This window comes from Syngnathus typhle, linkage group LG20 (assembly GCF_033458585.1).
Source record: "Syngnathus typhle isolate RoL2023-S1 ecotype Sweden linkage group LG20, RoL_Styp_1.0, whole genome shotgun sequence".
Classification (NCBI taxonomy): domain Eukaryota; kingdom Metazoa; phylum Chordata; class Actinopteri; order Syngnathiformes; family Syngnathidae; genus Syngnathus; species Syngnathus typhle.
In genome coordinates, this window is record NC_083757.1 from 2,579,931 (window position 1) to 2,603,347 (window position 23,417).

Here is a 23,417-nt window from a genome sequence, read left to right on the forward strand (position 1 = left end):
AAATACAAGGAAGCCACACCACCAAAAAGAGAAAGCAGAAAGACATGGTGATGGTCGGAGGAGTTCAATTAAGCCAAAAAAAAAGAAAAAGAGTACATATAAATACTGAAAATATTTTTTTTGATCACTTTCGATAAGTTTTCTCAATTCTAAAGAGTACATGATTTTTTTTTTAGTTTATGTTTTCATTCATATGCGAGGGAGGGAGAGGGATTAAATTCTAACAAATAGAATGCCTCTACTTCAAATACTTGTCTAAAGAGGTAGATGAAAACAAACTGCGGCGAGAAAAAAGGGGCTTGGAGGTTTTGGGGGGTGGGGGGGGCTTTTGAAGTATGGCGCGCCCGTGTGGAAACAAAAAAGTGTTGTGGAAGCGGAGGGGGGTGGGCTGAGGTATACGTGCGCGCTGGCGCTCAGTGGGGGGCAGGGAGGGGCGGGGAGCGCGCTTAAATGGCACAACAGCCGCCCCCGCCCCGCCCCCTTTAGCTGAGGTAGACGGCGTTCTACTGTGGAAGCATGGATACACTCAACTTCTACCACAATCAACATTATTTACATTCGGCATGAAGACACAAATGAAAATCGATTTTCTTTTTCTCTTTCTTTTCTTCTTTTCTTTTAACCGAGTCGGGTTTTTGTACTTTGTTATCCCTCCAAAAGTCACTCTGTGTCACGGAAAACAAAAAACACTTGCGGGTCACAGAACGTTCAAATCATGTTTTAGCAACTCCCAAAAAAAAAAAAAAAAAAAAAAAAAATGCATCCATCAGTGCGACTACCCCTACCCTCACCATGCAGTGATCGACGTTAACAGGCTTGATTTGCTAAGCTGGTCAGGTTGGGGCGCGTTTGGAGTCCACCCTGCTCGATCTAAACCCCCGCCCGGACCACGCAACGGAATTCTAAGTACACGGACAAATTAAAAGTACCATTCCCGACCGATAAAGTCAATCGCAAAACTAAACGGCATTGGCGTAATGGTGTAGTGTACGGTTGGCATTGATTGGCATGGTGTTTTGTAATGTTCTTCAAAAACGAGATGGTTGGACCGTCAGGGGGGAAAAAACGGAGGCGATTCTCTCTGGATACTCGTTGGTGTCAGCCGCCAGCTGAGGCGTGCCAACTCCGGCTCTGGGGCTGCTATGTACAAATCGACGTTATGTACAGGGTCATCTTTAGTCACTCACACACATGTACAATGCCACCGTAAAGCACTAGAGTTGAAGGCAAGGGTCAGTTGGCAGCCGACCAAAATTTTAAATTTTTTTTCTTAAAAAAATAAAAATGTTCAAAGACTATCAGCTTTATAAAGTATACAAAATACCACAAAAGCAAAATAAAATAAAAAAAGAAAGGAACATTTTTTTTTCTTATATTGTTATATATAATCATTTGTTTTTTTTTTCTCTTCTGAGGTACTAGATCCTGAGGTAGTTAAGTAAAATGCATATTAAATTGGTTTAACTGGGCAGCAGCACCATTCCCCAAAGTGTCAGTCACGGCGCTGCCCTCACCTCTAAATATATATATATATAGATATATATATATATATTGGATGTATATATTTATATATATATATTCATCTATTTATTTAGCACTATCTATAAAATGCATCCGAATTTATAAAATGCCACTTTTATTCGCCGGGCAGGACACCCAGTTTATAATCCACCCCTTCAGGGGTCCTGGCCTCAAACAATCTTTCCCCTAAACGCGGCCCTACCAATTTGAGCCAACTCTCCCCCCAAAATAAACCTCTGGCGGTCCCACTAGGACCGTGAGAGCAATGCCTTTTTTTTTTTTTCTTCCTTTCAACTCATGAGAAAGCTTCATTAACCAATTAAACACTGAAAAGTATCAACCAAATCTGAAGTCAACCAAAACATCTTTGTCGGGTTTGAGGTACCACACCAAAGAGGTGATAGGAGGGGGATCCTCATTTCTTCGTGTTGCGAAAAAAAAATAAAAATGGGGGAGGAGGGGGGGAGGAATAAAAATAAAAAAAAGAGATAGACACGCCCTTGAGGGAGGAGAGCGGTCGAGGGGTACGTACACGCGATGGCAAGGTGACGTCGATGGGAGCCCTCCGATACATTCCTACAGTGATGCGGAGAGGTGAGGTTGGTGGAGGTTTAGCGAAGAGGAGAAGGAGGAGGAGGGAGTGAGGGGGGGGGGGGGTTCTCTAAGCCACACTTGAACGTTCAAGTGAGGCGTGGAGGGGCTGGATGTTTTGGTAGGCTTCTAAAATAACCTTTGACCCCTGAGATGAGCGTTGGTAACACCTCGTCGTCCAACCCCTGGACGCCGTCGCACCTGTCCAGCCAACTCGGGCAGCTTCAGTCACCGTTTTTCCCTCCGGGGCACGCCGGCACGTTACTTCCTGCGGGGCAGCGGCGGCTGAGCGCCGGGCGCCGGCTTGGGCTGCTGCTGTCTTCTCACCTGAGCCAAGATCTCCTGAATCTTCCTTTGGGCCAGCTGGAGGACAAAAAGTCCACATTTAGCAGATGGCTTGGTCAGAAGGTGCTATCAAGGTTCTGAGATTTGGCTTTCTTGCGGCCATTGTGGTGGAGGGGAGAAAAAAAAATAAAAAATGGCGCCACATAAGGGCAAAATAATTCCTCGCCGAGGTTTGGTGCTTGACAAACCGAGCCTCCCTTTCAATTTCTTACAACAGATGCTGAGACTTGACGCCTCATTGGTGACAGTTTGGGATGCAGGAATGAGAGTGACCCTCAGCCCGTTTTGATCACAATAAAAAGGTGCCGGTGTACCTAATAATGTGTCTAGCGAGTACACATCCAGGCAGCATTTGTTAATCTTTTACATCTCTGGCTATCGAATCCGACTTACCTGACATGCAAAGAAGTGTCCGCTGATTTTGACGATGACCTGGTCGTTCTCGTCGGGAGTCTGGTCCCGCGGGACCACCACCTCAGCGCAAGTCAGGTTCTGTAACTCGTTGACCTGCGAGGACGGGAACGAGCGTTTCACTTCAACGGCAGAAGCAAAATGACGCCGGCCGGCTCTTTCCACTTACCGTTTTGCCACCTTTTCCGATGACGCGTCCGGCGGCGAAGGAAGGCACCTTGATGTGGGCCTCCAGCTTCACCTCTTCCTTTGGTCCAAAGAAGTTCTCCTCCTTCAGCTTGCCAAAGATGCGACACTGAGCCTGCACCGCGGCAATCAAGCCAGGCAATAAGCTTTAAAGAGACCTCCGCTGATGTGGGAGGGAGGGCAGGGCGTACAACACCTTAAACTGAGCCTCTGGCGGTCCCACAATGATGACCATCCTCTGTTTGGGATCCATGCCTTCCGCGGGGGCGATCTGAAAGCCAGCAGACATTCAGCAATGGTACCACGCGTTTGGAAGGAAAGGCTGCATTCCTCACTTTGATGGAGGCTCCGGCAAAATGAGACAGCTGCTTGATGTGTTGACCCTGTTTTCCAATGATGGCTCCCACGGCAAGCGCGGGGATGAACAGGTGGACCGTCTCCGATTCCGGGTGTCCCTGGCGAGGGGGAACATATTGTTGTTAATTGAGCTCGGACGCCGTCGCGCCACTGAAGCTCATCTTAGTACAGGGCAACATAGTCCGGCGTGTGCTCGACGCACTTAATTCAAAGGCAGCTCAGCTTTAAGGAAAGCACAAGGAAAGTAGTCAAGTTAGCCCGAATCGGACTCAATATTTCCAGCAGAAATATTTCATATCTCAAAGCCGTCACAGAAGAATAAAGGCTGCAAAATAACGTAATGCGATTACGTTTTTTTGTTTTTGTTTATGCGGGGCAATCACATCACACAATCATTTAGTGAAAAAGCTCCCAGCAGCACGGCGTCACCTGCTCCCGCTCAAAGTGCTCAAGTCAATCACACACTCAAACATGATTGATTTTGGATGGAAACCAATACGCCAATCAATAGGTCAGCTCGGGGGACTGCCTTCGTGCCGCGGTAGCGCGGTAGCGCTCCCTATCTCGAAAACATGACGTGGCGGCCGACTTGTTAGATGCAAGCCACCCTTTGTCGAGTCACCTCGCAAACGAGCAGCCGCAAGCCGTGCAAAGCTCTTTGGGACAGGTGACTTACGGCGAGGGGCTGGCTGCTCGCCGACATCATAGAAGCCCAAAATGGACCCTCGCCCCCATAAGGACTCCACTACAGGAAGAGAGAAACATCAAACGGGCTTGCTCCCGACTAACAAATGACATCTCCGCGGTGGACCCAAACACGGCAGAACGAGTCCCGCCTCAGAGCGGGCTAACGAATAGCATTTGCTAGCTCGTCACTTACTCCAAACGCCGAGCCGCCGGCTCCGGGAGGAGGGACGTGGGACATGGATGGACCCATGCCAGGGGTGCCGCTGGGGAACAATCCCAGAGCGTTCAAGTTTAAGCCCGGAATCAGGTTGGACTGGAGCTGCGGGGGGAAACCACACTTTCAGTTGACACAATCAACGACTTGACCACAAAACCACTTTGCCGCAGTTGAACTCTTCCCCCCCCCGCCCCCCCAACTCAAATCTGAGCGGCAGACGACGACTCACGTTCATGGCGGCCATGTCGCTCTCGTACGACTCTCTGATCTTCTTCATGACTTCCTCCTCTGCTCTGGCGCACGCCTCGATGGTGCCCTTCACGGTGATGGTCCGCTCCGGGTTGTACAGGGTCAGGTCCTGCAGACTGCGCAGATCCGGCCAAGTGAGATCTCGTATCGACCTCGAGAGCATTGGACAATTCCAAAGTTCTTACGGCGAGATTGTGATTTTGGTCCCCGTATCCTGCTCGATTTTCTTCAAGTTTCGTCCCTCCTTCCCGATTAGTCTTCCCACAAAGGTGTTGTGCACTAGAACCTTCAGTGGGATCTCCTCAGTACTGCAAGACAAACACCATCAATTCACCGTCACGTGAAACATGAGCTGAGCCCTACCGACCAAGTGCAAACTCACAACTTTGTGTCGAGTGCTTCCTTCTGCATGATCTCCATCAGGGTTCTGCAGGCGTTGGAACAACCTTCAGCTGTGGAGTGAATGGTGATGGGCTTCTCTGCCGCACCCGCGTTCTCTTTCCTGTGAATGTCAATCCTGGAACCAAAAGCAACACCGGTTAGTGCCGTGGAGTTTGCAGCAGCAGCAGCTAACTTCTCCCTTCCCGCGACTCACTTTGAGTGAGTCTGTTTGGTGACGTTCCGGATGGTGGCGCCTTCCTTGCCGATGATGGCCCCGACAAACTGCGTGGGGACCAGCATGCGCAGCGGGATGTCCGACTGCACTTTGGGCCGGGCGCCGAGACTCGGCGAGCCCGACCGCGGCGGCCCGCGAGCGTTGAAGCCTCGCCGACCTCCCGTGGGAGGACCCTCGGGTGCGGCCGTCTCGTCTGGGATGTAAGACACCTTCAAAGCGCAGTTCTCCATCATGGAGCCGTTGAGCTTCTCAATGGCCCTAGGGGACAAAGATGGGGCGAAGAATTAAGAGCGGAGGGACTCCGGCGGGGACAGCGCAAAGTAAATCAGATTAAACGGTAGGACGCCGCTTCGATTAGATCCCCTTTTAACATCTGAGAAGGAACGCAAGCAGGAACGTCCAGCTGGAGCTGCGACGCACGTGCTTTGTTTACGACACACCAACGCAATTTTGTAGTACACAATGATGAGTGTGTTTTATCTGAATTCACCGCATGTTGGAGTGCGGAGAAATCGCACACATGCCAATAAATTATGCACAAAGTAAACTGTGATAAGCTCCACCGTGGATGAATGGATCATGTTTTGTGAAGTCAAATTAAGACAAATGTCTTTGCGGTAATATGTTGTGACATTTGGAAAATTGCAACAACAACAAAATTAGGACTTTTTAGAGGAGGGCAGAATCATTTTGTGCACCGACCTTTGGGGAAAAACTAATCCAGTGTTTGTTTTTTTTCTCTCCAATAAATGTTGGGAAACGCTAAGCTACGAGCACATCCAAAATTGAGGCCATTTGTTTTGCCAGCCTTGATTCATGCAGAGCTTGCTCGGATGCTCATACAAACGGAATGAATGAAACATGAACAATTACAAATAACGTTCCGTGAACTCATCTCCGAGCAAGTGTGATTTATGTACACTAGGGGGCACTAAATGGCAAATTTAACCCCATTTGCTTCAATCACGGACATTGGCCTTCTTGCCATTGCAAGCTATATCAGGTTGACTTGATTAAGTGTACTGAAAAAATAATGACCATTATTTCTCGTGGAGAATGAAGAAGAGTGAGAAGAGGACCGTGTGAGAGAGTGTGTGTGTGTGTGGGTACTCACTGCCTGGCCTGGTCCTTGGCTGCGTATCGAACATTGACAACTGCAGTCTCGGTGTCAGTGTTGACTGTGAAGGAGCACACAGCGGAGACGTTATTGACCATTTCGTACGCTCACATGAAAGTCAATTTCAATTTGGCAAAAAAGGACATTTTCCCCCAAGCATCAAAAAGCGTGCGGTCGGTCACCTTGTTCACAGCATTCTACAGCACCATACTGGGCCAGCACCCCATCCAAGACCTGGGGAAAGAAAAACCATAATTACGAGTCTTGGCTTTGAATGGGACTTTGTTGTCGAGCGTGCACAAGTATCCATGGGAACAATTCTGAAATGCATCTTCACTACATGGTTGTAAAGATACTCTGAAGATCTCGTAAGCTACAATTAGAGCTACGTAGTACCTCTTGGGCGCCATCATTGCGGGAGGAGAAAAATAAAAATAAAATGGCAGACATTTTGTACAATGCTTTTCATTGATTTCATTAGATTGTGTAATTTTACGGCCAGGGGTGAATGATGAATGGACTGCTTTGCTTGAATTGAACAAACAAGCTAAATTAAGATGCTTGAATCACACGCATTGTATCGTAACTGGAAGGGGATTGGGGGGGGGGGGTTCTTTGAAAAGCTCCAATATGGATACGATGCATCAAGTTGGCCACCTGGAGACCACAGGATTTGAATTCATCGATTCGGTCAACTGTGGTCGAGAGGGGGAGCGAAGGATCTAAGCGGCGCCGAGACCTTTGACCATGCTCCGTTGAACGTCAGGCCACACCCCCAAAGAGCTCAACCCTACTTTCTAGCCAACAAGACTTGGACCCCCACGCAATTCCACGCACACACACACACACACACCCCTGAGGCAACCCACCAACCAAGAAGCCTCCCGCCTCTCCGCTATGTCAACTCCAAGTCATTGGCTGCACCTTCAACAAAATGCGGCGTCTGACGCCGGCTGCTGGCTGGCTGGGCCGCCCGTCCTTCCGCGGGGGCCGGCCAATGAGAATCCAGGCCATTCAGGAAAAGGGTGGGGTGCATTCCAGCAGGAAGAAGGGGCTGGGGGAGGGGTGCGAGCTCATGCTACACATTCTGTGAATCAGAGCACATGGACGGGAAGGAAATGGTCCACGGCCACCCACCACGGCTTGAGAACACGCCACTATTCGCACCGGCGTGCTCACGCCGAGGCGCTGTACGCGCCGCCGCCATTGTCTAATCTACCTGATAAGATACATACAGGGCCTTGGCATCAAAAGATCCCAGATTAGCCTATTTTTTTCCGAACCCTCCCCCCTCCCTAGGGAGTGGGAGACCTCTTCGTCACCTTTGGAGAAGGCAACCAGCTCCCTGGGCTACATGCTAGTAACACGTGTGGGGCTAGTTTCAGAGACATGCAAGGAGGCGAAGCCAGCTCATGCTTTCCAAAAAAAATAAAAACCACACAGAGCCAGTCTATGCCTATTTGATGGCAGGCTGAAAGTGAAAAATTATCACATCATGGTTACCATATGAACAAGCGTGTCATTGAGGAAATTCTGAATGATTCTTTCCCAAATGGAAGAATACGTCAAGCACACACTGGCACAACCGAAGCTCCATACATAGAAAAAAATAAATGGGAGTAAGACGACAGATAGTCAGCCATATCCACGAGTTAAGGAAAAAAATTAAAACAAGGCAACATATTGATGTGGACTTCAAAGTGAAGCCAGCATGGAAAATGAAGTGGAATTTAAATATGTGGCTCTGCTTGCGCACACTGTTGCTCAACTATTTACCCCTTTTTAAAATAAAAAAAAAAGTGCAACACCAGTACCCCTATCTGCTAAGATTGCAAATTTTAAAAACGCCTTCCTAGAGTGCATTTAATGTTTGTATTCCAACAACTGTGAAACTTTCAAATCCTTTTGTAGTGGGTAAAGGACACAACGTGCCAAAACATTTGGACTCTTTCATTTTGCATGCCAGTAACCATGAAAGGACTTAAGTATTTTATATACGGCTCCGTGGTATCTCGACGACTTACTTTTCTTTTTTCCTCGATTATAATTATTTTTATTTTTGTGCGCGTCTTTCTCTCCCACTCAAACAGACACACACACCGACTGCCGATGTCTGTACATAAGATTTAGTCACGAATTGGGAAAGGAGTGGAAGTAGCAAAAACAAAAGTTATTTCCAAAGCAAAACTTAATCACATCATCATTTTCTCATCTATCTTGAATAATTTCTCTAATCCATATCTTTTAGCCTGCACGCGCGCACACACACAGACACACACACACACACACTCACATACACACACAGCTTTAGCTTGGACACTAGCATAATCATTTGTGCTGAAAGACACCAAGGATTAGTTAAAGATGCAGACACACACAGATTTAATACACGGTCAAAAAGTGTGAGCCAATTCATTTGGAGAAGCGAATGACAAGATGCATTCCTGCACATTTCTTCTCAAATCCAACCAACATGTTGCCCCTCCAAATTTGTTGTGCATTAAAAAAAAAAAAAAAATCTGTGGTTCCAAATTTGAGCGTAACAATGTCAAATCATTTGTTCCGACCACAGTTGGCCCATGACATGGTGAGCTCGCTTGGCCTGAGGTGAGGTGCAGCCATGTGCAAAGTAATGAAGCATGTGCTACGTCGACCTCCCCCCCCCCCCAAATGGAGGGCAGATGACTCCAAAAAGGCATCAAGAAGAGAAAGAGGCCCGCGTTGTAGCGAACCCTGGATACAAACAACTGTTAGCACTCACCTCCCACCGCATGTCAGGCGGGATGTTCCTGATCTGCAGTTTACAGCTCCTGAGGAGAGAAGGGAAGATGAGGTTGAAGGGTCGCTAAACGGTGATACAACTTGACAGAAGTTCTCATAAGATTTTATTTTATTCACTTAAAAAAAAAAGCAGGGTCAGCATTTATTCTAGCCTTGTGAGCATCGGCTTAAGTGATGTTTAAAGGTGAAGAAAATGTCAAGTGTGATCCACTGAGAAGTTTCTGCTGCAGAAACTGGAGTTATGATGGGCAATTATTTCCCATATAACATCAGCAGGTGCAGAGACCCTCCTATTAAGAACGGAAAGATTGAATTCAATTGGGTGATTTTAATTCAACAGGAGGGACCTTTTTGGGTCACAACCACAGGCAAGGAACAAAGGAAGTGGATGGAAGAGACTTAAAAAAAAATGCAGTGGGAATCAAAAATGGCATCATTTAGAATGACTCACTTTTTCACCCAACTGTTGTGTCAGAGAAAAAAAAAAAGGGGGGTGGGCAACTCGAAAGAGGAAGAATGAAATTCGTGCACTTGTAGATCCAGCGAAGATGAGCGGAACCAACAGTGCTGACTAATTCGAAAGTCACGTTAGTCATTAAAAGCATTCGGGGGACGGCAGCCCAATTAAGACCAAAACGTAACGATGAGATGTTTGAGGCTTTAGAGTGTTTGCCTGCAAGAGGACGTTTTATAGAAATGGGAGGCCACTCCAAAGTCCGCCGCCTGTTGACAAACCTGAAGGGCCGTTAATGTACATGAGGCCGACTTGTGCTCGCGTAGCAATATGGCGCACCAGAAACTAGCTCAAGCACGTAAAAAAAAAAGAAAAAAAGAACACATTTTAAATCACCAGGGATATATACGAGATGTTAAAACTTGAAGTTGCTTGTGCACTTCTAAAACCAAAAAGAAATGTACCGTAACCATCCAAGCGGTGCACACGACCCGTATTCACACTTGAATCGAAAATGTGTAAATAGCAAAGAAAATTCACAGATAACCTCCAAGAGGAATTCCAGCCCTTTCCGGCCAACTGTGTGCCATTCCTGGCTGATCCGTCCCACCACCAGCGCCCCCCGCCCGCCAGCCCCCTCGCCCACCCCACCTCCGCCTCCAACCCACACATTCTGTATGCTCTGCATTGCGGTGGGAACGCCATGTGAAATGTGCAAATGCACCAGGGCCCAGCGACCTATAGCTCCGCAGAAGTCAGCCAGGGTTAGGAGGGTGGGCTGGGGTGGAGTAGAGTGAAGAGGAGTGGACCCGAGTGGGGGTTGGGTCCGCTATACATTCCCCGGTCCCCATGCAGCCTTTGATTTGGGGATGGGTGATTGGGGTGTGGTGGAGGGGGACTAGTCCTGTTTCAGGCAAGGGTAACAAGGGCCCACTCTACTCGATGGGGGTGGGGCCCCGTTGCCATGGACACGGACAAGTCCACTGACAGGAACATGTAGAGCTGGGCTAAAAGTGGGAGGAGGAGGTGCTGGGGGGTTGAGTAGCGACTGGGGCCGGTTTGTCATGTGATGGCCGAGCCCAAGCCTGGGCTGGGCCGGGCCGGGCCTCCTTATCTACTTTTCCAATAAACCAGTTTTGTACATGCTAACCTATGGGCCCAAAGGATAGAAAAAAGGGGACGTGATCCAAACATTTTAGGAGGGGGTGTAAAAATAGATCCACCTCAATTTGTCTCCTATTCAACAATCTGGAGGTTGATTCAGGTATGCGCTGGTTCTGACCGAGTGAGTTTCACATTGGTCAGGTTCCGCTGGCCCTCCTACACGCACAGGGCCTTAAATGCTCGCCGTGACAACGCCTCAGAAAAAAAAAGACGCATTCAAGAGCTTGAGTTTTGCGCTGACTTGCTCTGCAAGCTCCCTCAGAACATTCCAAAGAGTTGAATATTTTCATCCAGACACTATAAGGTGACTCAACTGAAAGGACTGTTGCACATTTGGGGCTTTGCCGCCACCCCCCAACCTCATTCACAAAATACGGCGAAAGTCAAATACAAAGGCGATGTTGACGTGAGTCTATGGGTAGCGTGTAGGAGTTGTGACACAACAAGGGGCCACATTCATAATTCACCCCTGTTTTTTTTGCAGGTGGGGCCCCATGATGACCTTGTGACCCAAACTTTGCAAACCAAAGGAGCATCTTTTACCATGTTCTATTTTCTTTTGTAAACAGTCATGCACAAGGACTCAATTGTGATGAGTGCTCGAGTAAAGGCAAGCGTATTTGCTTTGAGCGAGTTTAACAGCAGTATCGCACACACACACGCTTGCTTCGTATAGCCACGCCATTTTTTTTTCTCTTCTGTACATGTGACTCAGCGGGGATTTTTGGTTGTGCCTGCTTCATCCACCCCCCCCTTCTCCACAAGACACAAACGTGACCCTGGGAGTTAACTCATACCGTATACAATAATCACAAATGAACTGCTAATGATAGTTGCAGAATAAATATATATATATATATTTTTTTTTATGTTAAAATTAACAAGAGTGAAAGGCAACAGTTAAATCTCCTGTTTGCAAAACACATATACACACATCCTTTGTTTTTGTTTTTTAAAATACTTTTGATTGATCAGCTTATTTTTTCTTTTTAGCCAGACTTTTTTTCCCCATAATTTACATGCATGCAAATATCTCGTTTTTTGAAAACTTACATTGTTCCCAAAATGATATTCAATTTAACACACAACATTTAAAAGGTGCCACATTTTCTCCCAATAAAACAAGCCGTGTATTTAACCCCCCCCCCCCCTTAACTGAAGTTTGCTCCAGCTGAAGACCTAATTTCTCATATTCATTATAATAACTATTAGTTCTTATGGGTTTCATGAACTCTGCATTCTTTTGGGATTTTTTAAAAAGTATTCATAGAATCCCACCCCATGTTCTGCCTTAACCCCAAAATGGACATTGTACATGCATCTTTCCTGACTGTTTATAGCACTTCCCGTTTTCTGAGGAGTCCAAAGGTTAAAGACGTGGTGATTGGCCAAGCCCCCTCCTCCCATCCCTCCCCCAGCTGATATTTGCAGAATGCAAAGAATGGCCCAGCATGTGTGTGTGTGTGTGTGTTCGCGTGTAGCCCATGTTGCCTTTACTATCCATTTGTGTTTATGAAAACTAGTTGAATGACATATTGTGACTTTTTTTTGCAGTGGAGGCTGAAACTAAACCTTTAAATAAACAAGCACACACACACACAGACAGGTTTGTGTGAAAAACTTATGAATTCAGTACACCTATCTAAATAGTTCAAAACAAATTTCAGCCTAGCATAAAAAAAATGCTTATGACATTCTGGCATCAAATCTACTCATGGGAAAATTACGATTAGTCTGAGGTCATTGACATGTCTCAAAAGCTATCATTTCAGCCTCTTTTAATCCTTTCAACTTGGCAGCCAATTCAGACAGACACATACGTGGAGCCATGACGAGAAATCAATTTATAAAATGGAATTTTGTTTTAAAAATGTGTTGAGGCTGCCACTTTCCCATCATACGCACACGAGGACCCAACTCCCATTTGAAAGCAAATAGCTCAAACGTCGTTCAATTGACAATACAATGGTAGCGGTGGCGAAGAGTGTGCAGTTGTGCAACGAGGTTTTGCGTGACTTTAGGGGCCCCCAAGGCTTCTCATTCTGCTTTTAGCGTCCGTCTCATGCAAGACGAGAAAAGAAAGAAAAAAAAAAAAAAAAAAGAGGGGCGGAAGCCAGCATGCAGTGACAGAGCAGATCCTTCAAATGGACGACTCCATGAGGCCTGGACATACGTACGTCTGCTGCTGCTGCTGCTGTCTCCCTGAACAGCATTTTCTCGTGCAGCCTTCACCATTGAGGGAGGCTTTTTGCATACCCAGCTCATGTATGCACAGGTTATATTTTCAAAATAAGTACAACAAAAATGTGACGGTTGAGTCTAAAAGGCAGCACCCCACAGTCACAACAGGGAGGGGGGAGTAGCTACAACAAACCATACGCCCCTTTTCATTGACCCCCGCAACATTTAGGGGGAGGGGGCGACTTAAAAGATATGTAAAAATAATAAGCACAAGCTTTAGGAGAGATAAGTTAGAACGTACCTTTGACGTTTTGGCACAGAGTGTTCCACATCGAGAAGTTTCCCATGGAGTTCAACTTTACCTACAAAAAAAAAAAAAAAAACGTAAAAACAATCATGCATTGATCGATGCTTGTGTAGTGTGAGACATTTCTCATTCGGCATTTAATTCAAGAAAAATAAATCCACAGACGTGCATTGGACGGATACTAGCAAACAGCCACAAATGGCTTTGCAAACGACAAAAGCGTTTAATTCACAAGGGGAAAGAAAATACGTTCTTTGTGCTGGGGAGCGACTACAAGATTTAATATTTAAAAACTAGTGCACCCAAAAGCAAAAAAAAAAAAAAAAAAAGCAAGTATGTGCGCCTCATAGTTGGCCTACATTTGAGCAAGACAATTAAACCACCTGGTGTGTCAGCATGAGCAAAATGGCTCCACAACACAACGAGCGACTTGTGGGCCACAGGAGAAGGCTTATGGGACTTTTGGAAAAGACGCTGGCTTTTACTACTATTTGAGATGCTTCGAAAAGCTGCAACACACTCACACACACGACGACGACCTCTAACCCGAACCCGAGCATAGGCCCGCTGCAAGGTTCGACTCCGCAGCAGAACCCAGTCGAGAATATTTTCGATTAATCAATAATAGTTTTCTTTTGGGGGAAAACACTATGTATAAATAGAATAATACATTCGAACCTCATACAATGATCACATGCATTTCTCTCTCACACACACACACACAGACGCGCGCACACACACACACACAAAACCCACTTTCACGCAGTTACAAACGTCTCACCTGAAAGAACATCGATTGCCTTCATTGCAGTCTTCTCATCGGGGCAGTCCACGAAGGCATAGCCGCTTTTGACCAGAAAGGGACCACTGTGGGCAATGTTCCACGTCTCAAAGATAGTTTCGAAGTCCTCCTCGCTGGCCTCGGCGCTCACGTTGCCAATATATAGCTTATTCATGTTCACAATCAACAACAAAAAACAAACAAAACAAAAAAAAGAACCACCAAAACAGCTCCGACGGCGGATGTGTGGCGTTTGGGAGAAGCCGACAAAACAAAACAAAAAAGAGGAATACCCTCTCGTGCCCTACGGAGCGGACAGATAGATTTAAACTGGCAGCCTCGTAGTGGCTTCGCGCTCCCTCGCCCCTCTCTCTGCCTCTTTCACCGCGCAATAAATAAACGCTTAATTATTAATCTTCCACGCTCTTCCAAACGACGGTGAGCCGGGTAGGGAAGGGAAAAAGGAGGAGAAACTACTTTGTGTCTTCCTCCGAAGAGACGGACAATGTCACACACACACACGCGCGCGCGCAAAGGCAGGCACCCGCCTCTGGGTCGACTACACTAAGAAGAAGAAGCGACGAAGAAGAAGAAGAAGAAGAAGGGGAGGAAAAAAATCCGCTTCTATTCGTTTTTTTTTTTTTTGAATGAGCCACGTGTTCAAACTACAAATCAGCCGACACGTGAGGAAACCCAATTGCTCAATTAAGTGTTTGGGATTGGGGAAAATTGCTCGGGAATCTGGGGTGGGGACAGCTGAGGGGGAGTGGATGTTTTTTTTTTTAAGGAGGGGAAGAAGAAAGGATAGGTGCAAAAAGGAAAAGAACCTGAGCAGCGTTAGAAAAAAAAAGGAGGTTCCGTTTGAGGCTGCTGTGTCTTTACTAGAATCACATCCGTGTGCCTTTTCCTGCATTAAAAAAAAAAAAAAGGAAACTCTTCGTTTTCATTGGTCGTCGGAGCTATAGTAAAACGCGCGCGCGCACGCGCACGGAGACGCAGCTTAAGTAGAGTGATCGCGCACTAGGACGAAAGGGGGGTGGGGCCATTCATAAATGATGTTGCATTACTATATTGCTAAAAGAAGACAAATACGTGACATGGGATGGGGAAAAAGGAAAATAGCGTGACTCGTGATCCTCGTCTGGGCCCTAGCGCAACGTGGGAATGACACGTATTCCTATTCAAATGAGAGGCGTCCATCTTCCCTCATACGCCTCCCCTCCCTTAATACTCAAGCAAAGTCAAACAACTCGCCGAGTGGACCATAACCACCCCGTGGCTATATTTAGTTGCTGTATTCATTCGGTTTCAATGCTTCCACGGTTCTATGTTACTACTAGTTGGAGCCGGCCATGTGGTTCAAGCCTTGGCTGCCATGTTGCCTGCAAGGAGGAGGGGCTTTCAAAACATGGCGTCCTAACGTATGGTCCAATTGAAACACAAGGAGTGCATTTTGAAAATGTACACATCCGTTACGTATAGTCAAAGGTCATGACAGACAGCCCACAAGATTAGGTACACTTGCACAATTGAATGCAGTGTTTCCGATTGAGCCAAGGCTCATGTTTTTCATTAGGGAAATCTCCTAGCACACCCATCAAGCAAAAATAACACTAAAATACTGAAATAATGATCATGAGGAGTGGTGGAAGTGGATGACCATCTAATTGTTATGCCTGTTACTATACATCGCTTGCAAAGACACAGTATTTGTAGGAAAATAAAAATGCTAATGTAGATAACAAAAATAAAAATTTTCAGTATTGCGTATAGTAGTATGAGTGCAGTTTGTCAGCACAAAACTCCAAAACGTAATGGCCAAGTACTGTACTGCACTGCCATTTTCTCAAATAAAATGATTTAAGCAAGGAATTTTACACATAAAAACCTTTTCCAGAGTTATATTTGTTATCAATGTGGTTTTGTTTAGTGCCTTATAATGTGTTACAGGATGTTTTCTTTATACATAGCCATTTTAAGCAAGTAGAACTCATAAATCAGAGTTATCAAATACTGTGTTGTTTGAGAGATGGGAAACCTTTTCCAACAGCAGCTACATGGAAAAAGAGGTGAAAGTGCATTTTTCTTTTTTTTTCAGTTGCTTATAAAATAGATTTTTTAAAGCGTTTTTGGGCCTTTGAATGAGTGACTATCAGTGCGGGGCCATGTCTGCCTCAGAGGGTTTCCTCTCGTACATCACATGCTGCAGTCTGATTGGCCAGGACAGCCGACCAATCGGAGGGCAGCACGGCCGCTCCTACTACTGCCGCCGGCGCGCTCATTTGATTGGCTGACAAAGAGCGACTATTCTATATGAACCAGCCCGCCAACGATGCGTTTACGTCCACGTCGAGACTGTTGGACTTTGGCTCACACGACAGGGATGTAACGAAATATGAGCCAAAGAGCCAACATGAGGCTTTTTCCCCCCAACTCTTTTATCCAGCTTTTGCTCAACTTGAGCCTTTCTTTTAATTGGTTTACTTTATCAAACAATATGGAACGATAGGTTCTTTAAAAACGAGTGCGCCTACTTCTTAGACGTTCATACATTTAATCGGTTGATATGCGAGACATTGGTGACATCTCGAAAAGTTTTAAAAAACGGTTTTTTGCCAAATGATTGAATGAGTACATTTACCGTAAATATCCGTGTTATTTGTCACTTTTACTTGATGCGGTTATGTTTGAAAAAATTGTGACAATATATAAGGCGCAAGGTGAACGAGAAAAAAAACGGGGAAAGATGAGTTATGTGAGCGCTGCATATAGATTTTTCTGCAGCCATGCTGCGTGAGCTCTCTGGGCCGCGCACGTCGACTTGGATGAGCTCATGCATGGCTGCGGTCTTGTTGCGTGCGTGTGTGCAAGGCTGCGCGCGGCCATGTGCGCGACGGGTGAATGTATCGCTGAGGAATGTACAGAACGCCTCCCCCACACTTCCAGAGCCCCCCACCCACCTTCTATGGACTCCTTCCATAGGGGGGGGCGAAGTAACATAAAGTTGGAGAGTCCATTACTGACTATGTTGGAGGACGGGCTCCAGATTTGACCGTTATACGCAAGCGTAAAAATCGTATTTTGGGGGATATTTCGAAAATCTCCTTCCAGCAAATCGCAGTTATTGCTCAATTTGGGGTTGTAAATTGTTGTTGGCTTCCCTCATGTCAAATCGTCGCCTAGGCTCTCACAAACACAATCTATGGATTCTGTCATCCGGTGAGAATTCTTTACCTCTTTTATATTCTATGATCTAATCGTTACTCTTATCGGGTCTTTTTGATTCACTGTTGAAACGTTTAAAGCAGAGCATCTACTGAAAGTGGACCGTTTCGTACGCCATGTTGAGCCCTGACTGTTACACTGACTGATGCCCCCTGATCCACGCTAATGCATAAAGTCTATTTGCTTGAAACACATGCATCAATGCACCTCAAGTGGATCCACACGAGGTCCCAAAACAACAAACTAACGGGATGCTTTTTTTTTTTTCTCCTGCCCACCATTTTTGCTCCTCCTAAACGAGATGACAACCCTCATGTCAGTAGTAAAATGGCGGTGCGCGCGCGCGTGTGTGCGCGTTTGTGTGCAGCACCAGCAATCCAGTTTGAATTTTTTTAAAAGATGGGGTTGAATAATACAGCTAATAACCAATAAAAGGATCATACATCTTGTAGGTTAAAAAGGCTAAAGAGAAGTGTCCAATTTTGCTCTCCCGCATTGTTTTGGTGTCAAACCTGATATTTTTTTCAAACTTTTACAAAAACACACGCATTCTGTCTTGTTAGGCAAGAATAAAATATACATTTAAATATAGAAATGTTGCTGTTTATAGTCTGTTACTTAGCACAACAGCATATTAATAGCAGGCTTGTATGCTTTGCATGGTTTATGAAGTTGCTTGTTGCTCTGCATTTAATTTAGAGATGACTTTTATATTTTTTGGACTTACTTTTAATCATTCCCCCAAATATGGGGTTTTAAACATCTGTTGATTGCACTATGTGGTTATTTTGAATGATATAATTGTTCAATACAAAAGTAATCAAACTCCACACCCTTAAGTTCATTGATTTGGTTAAAAGTGAGTATTTTCACACATTTACTTGAATATTTGCAGAAATGTGTTACACTTTGTATTTAACTTGACATTTGGACCTAGGTTGACTGTCCTTTTTCTTTGTTTAGTTGTCAAGAATATTTTTTTCAAATTATTACACTGTAATCTGTTTGCAAATGCTTTGTTCATGATCTCGTTTAACCCAGCAAAAACAGAAACGTGGGTTGTTGCACCTCAAGTTTTCACACTTGTAGTTTTGTTTATAGTATGCAATAAAATGTGCATGATTTATTGAATGTACACAGCGCATTGTGTGGACTGGAGAACTCTATTAATGTGTTCTCAATTAAACTGTTATTTTTTCGTTCTTTTCTTCATGCTAATTTGTATTATCTGGCAGCTTGTTTAGGCTAAATAATGGTTGTTATCTATCATTTAAATGATCACATGCATTGATTCCTTGTATATTGAAACTGGTTGTTTAATGTAGTAATATTTGCAATGTCATACAACTGCAAAGTTACATAAAGATGATTTTGAAAGCCCACCTGTATTCTTAAATGTTTTTTTATTAAAAAGTTCTAAATTAATTCGTACAAAAACACTCACTTTTTTTCAATAAAAATACAGAGAAAAAAAACTCTGTACATGATTCTCAGAAAAGAAAACAAAAAAAAACTATTTTCATACGGTGAAGGTCTTAAAAAGAGATTTGTACCTGAACATAATGGCAGATGCAGCTAATTGACTGAATAACACATTCACAGTCAACACAAGGGCACAAAAACAGTGCAGTCAAATTGTATTTAAAAGGTCAAGAACAGGATCCATTCTTCTCTTCTTTCGAATTGCACCACAGGTTACACTGGGTCAGCATTTTTCACGCTTTATGTTTGAATAAACCAAAGTATCGCAAAACTTCACGTATAATAGAGGAAAGACTAGTTCCTGGGGAATACCAATTCACACCTATCGGTTATCTTTCCTTTGTATCCAGGTTACATCAAGGCCAGTGACCATTGGGCCCATTCTGTCCAGTACATGGCTCTAAAGTGCACTTCTTAAATATGTAACCCGTTATCCTACACTTGATCAACTTATCAGCAGATGACCCCAGAGAAGGACCCTGTGTCAGCGCTCTATCAATGTCACAACTGCAACTCATAAAATCCTGCTAATTATCTGCATTGGTTTTGGTCCGTGCGCGTGAAATACACGGGGCGGCTCAGGTATGGCCACACGTCAAGGAATTCCCGCTCATGTCACTCAAAAAGGTACAAGTGAGAACAGGAGCATAAACATGACATTGACGCTTGGGTCTCTGTGGCGGAGACGTCTTACTTTGACCCTTGAGCTTTCGACCTTTTCATGCTATCAAAGTGAACCGATGCATAACTGCGAGGGGGGCCCCGTGACATGTCAGCAGTTATTATAAGCCCATTCGAATAAGCCGCGCCTTTATTCGAGTTTGCATTTGTGGGTTGAAAGCGGCCCGTTAGCTCGTGGTTACTTACAATAAAGTGTTGGTCGCCAGACTTTGAAGATTGTCCACATTCAGAAGATGCCTGACGTATCATCACCTGTGTGTGTGTGTGTGTGTTTGATGCACTTTTATAATTATTTGCAACATTCATTCATCTCTATTTGACTTGATGTAATGAGATGTAACCAATAAGGTATTAAGTTTTTTTTTCCCCCACTTTGTTTTATTGGTGTAACTTGAAGCGGTGCTAAACTTTTAGAGGTATTATTGTGTACTTCAAGCGTGACCTCAACATTAACCTAAATGTGTGTGAACATGGAACAACATCCCGGCGCCTGGCTTGTTGTGCCAAACTCTCCTTTCTTTTTCTCCCACCTCACCCACACATCTTAGAAGTGAAGCCCAACTTCAATTCTAATGCATATTGGAGCCAGAAGAATGAGAATCATTGCAGAGTTACATGTATGTATTTCCATTTACACAAAAAAAAAATCATTCAACTCAGATGATGACCTCATTGACTTCTTCACAAGAGTGTAAAGGAGAGCTTCACACTTCACACAGAGCTTTACGTCGTACTTACCAGGAGACTCAATCATCAGTGGCTAACACTGAAGAGTTGAGGTCAGAATAGCAACAACACAAAAACACTATATTGAAAAGTTCATCCGAGTGTCCGCCGTTGACAAATAAAAACATCTCCCCTGCATGTAAACACACCTGATTTGAACTCAACGCAGGCTGTCAATTGAGACAAGCTCGTTGAAATCGGCTGTCGCACTTCAGTAGCGCCCTGCAAAAACAAAACACGCAGTCAACGGAGTTACAGAACAAATGTGCTTTTGACAGTGACAAAGGCACATGCCTGGTTCAAAACGTTGTGACGTGTAAAATGGCATCCATTTGTCTGGTCCATACTTACTTTGGTTGTAGGAGCGAGACCAGGAGGAATTTCTGTATCTAATGTAGTCGGGTGATGGGGAGCGCCTGCGACTGAACCACAACATGAAGTGTCGGAATGAATGGAGTGGGCTAACATTTTGACTTGGTAAATGATGACCAACCTAATCCTGTAGTCGTACTCATCGTAGCTGTCGCATCGATTGTAGCTGCGATTGTAGCTTCGGTCGTAGCCTCGGTCGTAGCCTCGTTCGTAGCCTCGGTTGTAACCTCGGTCGTCGCTTCGGTCGTAGCCTCGTTCGTAGCCTCGGTCGTAGCCTCGGTCGTAGCCTCGGTCGTCGCGTCGAGCGTAGCTTCGCTCGTAGCTTCGGTAATGTTTTTTGTCATAGTTCCTATCATAGTTTCTATCATAGTCTCTGTCATGAGAACGGTCGTAGCCTTTGTCGTAGCTTCGCTCATAGCTTCGGTCATAGCTACGGTCATAATATGAGCGTCTTCCCCTTTGGCTACCTCCGCCGTCATCCTCCTCCTCATCGCCATCTCTATTTAAAAACAAACAGAAACAAGGTGGCGGTGAGACTGACTCCTTTCTTAATGTGAGGATCCGACATACAGAAGGGAAACATTGTCTCTTACATGGTTGGTTTACCCATGTAGATTCCAGGTGTGGGGGAGTGGGCACGCTTGGTAATGGAGTAATCTACTCTAATTACCTTCCCATCTATCTCCATACCATTGGCTTTCGCCATTGCCTGAGAAAAAAAAAAAAAAAAAAAGAGTCAATGATCAGCATCACCTCACTCATGCAACAGTGCTGATGAATGGCGTGAGGGGGATGTTGCCTGAAGTAAGACTGACATCTAGTGGCGAACTCGGGTAATCACACCTAAGTAAAATGAGCAGCTCAGCTTGTTTTCGCAAAACACCACATTGAGTCTAATGAGATGCATGTCATGACAATTGAATAAAAGATGTAAATCATACCTCCTTTGAATCTTCAAGTCTCTCAAAATAAACGAAGGCGTAGCCACGCGAGCGACGCGAGCGATGGTGAAACACCACCTTGATCCCGGCAAGAGGCCCGTATTGTGAAAACACTTCCCTCAGTTCCCGCGCTCTGGTTTCCAAGCTGAGGCCAAATACCCCCAAACATTTGCTTGGATCAGGGTTTGCCTAGACGGGTTCACAAGAAAGGTCTTTGTGATCCACTGAATTCACACAAATACTGATTTCATCCCCCCCCAGAGAAATCACGTTTATCCCGACAAATTTTTGCCACAAAGCTAGCCCGAAATATGCCCCAAGGTCCACATACCCTATCAGTGATACTGCCGTGACTGTTTGCCTCTTTTGTTTCATGGTTCTGTTGGTACAATGAGATGAGAGTTTGAGTTTTTAAACAACATCCAGGTCCATTTGCACTCACCCTGAGCCCAGCCTGAGGGCTGCGGTTTGACATTGGGGAAGTGCTACGGTTCTTCCTGCGGCGGAAGTCGGGGCTGTCGGAATGAGAACTAGACCTCTGTCGGCAGGGATGAGACGGAGATCGTGAACGACCGGCGAGTCCATCAGAAACGTGCCTAGAACGAGAACTGGAAGGCCGGAAGGAGATACTCGAGTAATTGACAGAGGACCAAAGAAATTCAATTAGAGACGCCAACAAACATGAATGACAACAGACCCCGATTTTGATGGAGAGCACGATCTGGATTCAGAATTATTAGATTCTGGGGATGGACTCGAGGAGCCTGACTTGGCCCGAGTTGAACTTCCATGTTCCGATTTAGATGAGGCTTGAGAACCCTGCAGCAACAGTAGTAAAATGATATCATTTATACATATGAGTATTTATAAAATAAATTACTTTAGATAAAAAAATTTAAAAAAAGGGGGGGGGGGGAGGTTAACACATAAAACACAGTACAACTAACACTCACCACACACTTTACTGGGTACTTATTATCTAATAACTAAATGACTATATCCGTAGTGCCGGAGTACCTCTTTTTATGTCGCGTGAGCTTGTGTACTGTGGAGAAAATGATAACTATCATTTAAGGACATCTTTAATTCAAAGAATGAGTAAGCAAGACTGAATTTTATGAAAAAGGTCATGCATGCAATTTAATTACTAAATTTAAAAAAAAGGAACAATGGAAGAAGCCATATTTACTTAACCTAGGGTCATATTCTTTCTTCCAGTTTCTTTTCATTCATTCAAGTTTTCATTTCTACTACTCATTCTTCTTTTTTTTTTTTTGTCCGTGTTTTTCTTCACCCAAACTTAGCGTTCTAATCTTCGACACATTTTAGGTCAAAATAAACATGGAATGCATTGCGGTTACATTTAGAATTAAAACGCGCAACAACGAATTTCAAATGAGAACATTTAGAGATCAAGTTAATAACAGCTAGGAAAGAAAACTTTACAATATCTGCACTTGACTTTTCATATTGTGACAATATACAACGGTTACTGGCTCCATCAGCCCTCCCAAAAATTACTGCTGGAAATAAAAGATAAGACGCCGTTTGAGATAACACCGAGGTGGAGGTTCAAGCTAAGTTACTGAAGTTTACTAGCTGTTTTTAAAAGTCTAGAAATATATTTATATCGTGCGTTAAGCGAGAGGCAACTCGCTTTTAGGCGCTCTGTAATTAGGGCAAAACCTACAAAATGTCAACAACATACAACTTCATTCATTTACATTGAATGTACGTACGTGTTTGTTGTGATCTTGAAAAGAGTCAACTACAATTAAATGTCCCTCCTTACCCGTCTTTCGTTATCTCCCTCGTCGACGCCACTCATTTTCAGGTCATTTACCTACTTAAAAAGTTTGTGGAATTAAATAAAGCAAGTTAAACGTTTAAATGCACAATATTTTGGATTGATGTATGTCTCCGATGAGAAAATGGCGCGGCGGGGCGGAGCGATCAGGTAAACTACAAGCATACGTCATTTCCGTTACGACGCCCCCCCTGCATATAAAAGCTGGCGTTTTGTTT

At 44.8% G+C, this 23,417-nt stretch overlaps 2 protein-coding genes across 3 annotated transcripts; both read right to left on the bottom strand.

Annotated features, from left to right (window-relative positions):
• Positions 1 to 339: 339 nt before the first annotated feature.
• Positions 340 to 14,528, bottom strand: igf2bp3 (insulin-like growth factor 2 mRNA binding protein 3). 2 transcript variants are annotated; one of them, XM_061267357.1, is made up of 16 exons: positions 13,966 to 14,528; positions 13,179 to 13,239; positions 9,059 to 9,107; positions 6,480 to 6,531; positions 6,295 to 6,358; positions 5,160 to 5,438; positions 4,947 to 5,081; positions 4,750 to 4,872; positions 4,545 to 4,680; positions 4,292 to 4,417; positions 4,088 to 4,156; positions 3,390 to 3,509; positions 3,251 to 3,325; positions 3,038 to 3,169; positions 2,851 to 2,964; positions 340 to 2,475 (listed from the first exon to the last, which is right to left on the bottom strand). In XM_061267357.1, exons 1-16 carry the CDS (start codon positions 14,138 to 14,140, stop codon positions 2,374 to 2,376), a joined length of 1,812 nt encoding a protein of 603 aa, XP_061123341.1. In that variant the 5' UTR covers positions 14,141 to 14,528; the 3' UTR covers positions 340 to 2,373. The 2 variants fall into 2 exon arrangements, with proteins under 2 accessions (XP_061123341.1, XP_061123342.1); XM_061267358.1 differs by lacking the exon at positions 4,088 to 4,156.
• Positions 14,529 to 19,956: 5,428 nt separating this feature from the next.
• tra2a (transformer 2 alpha homolog) lies at positions 19,957 to 23,367 on the bottom strand. Its single transcript, XM_061267831.1, has 9 exons — positions 23,185 to 23,367; positions 22,090 to 22,211; positions 21,835 to 22,000; positions 21,724 to 21,771; positions 21,393 to 21,581; positions 21,045 to 21,160; positions 20,573 to 20,950; positions 20,431 to 20,501; positions 19,957 to 20,301 (listed from the first exon to the last, which is right to left on the bottom strand). The coding sequence occupies exons 1-9, from the start codon at positions 23,218 to 23,220 to the stop codon at positions 20,291 to 20,293; spliced, it is 1,137 nt and encodes a 378-aa protein (XP_061123815.1). The 5' UTR covers positions 23,221 to 23,367; the 3' UTR covers positions 19,957 to 20,290.
• Between the last annotated feature and the right edge of the window lie 50 nt (positions 23,368 to 23,417).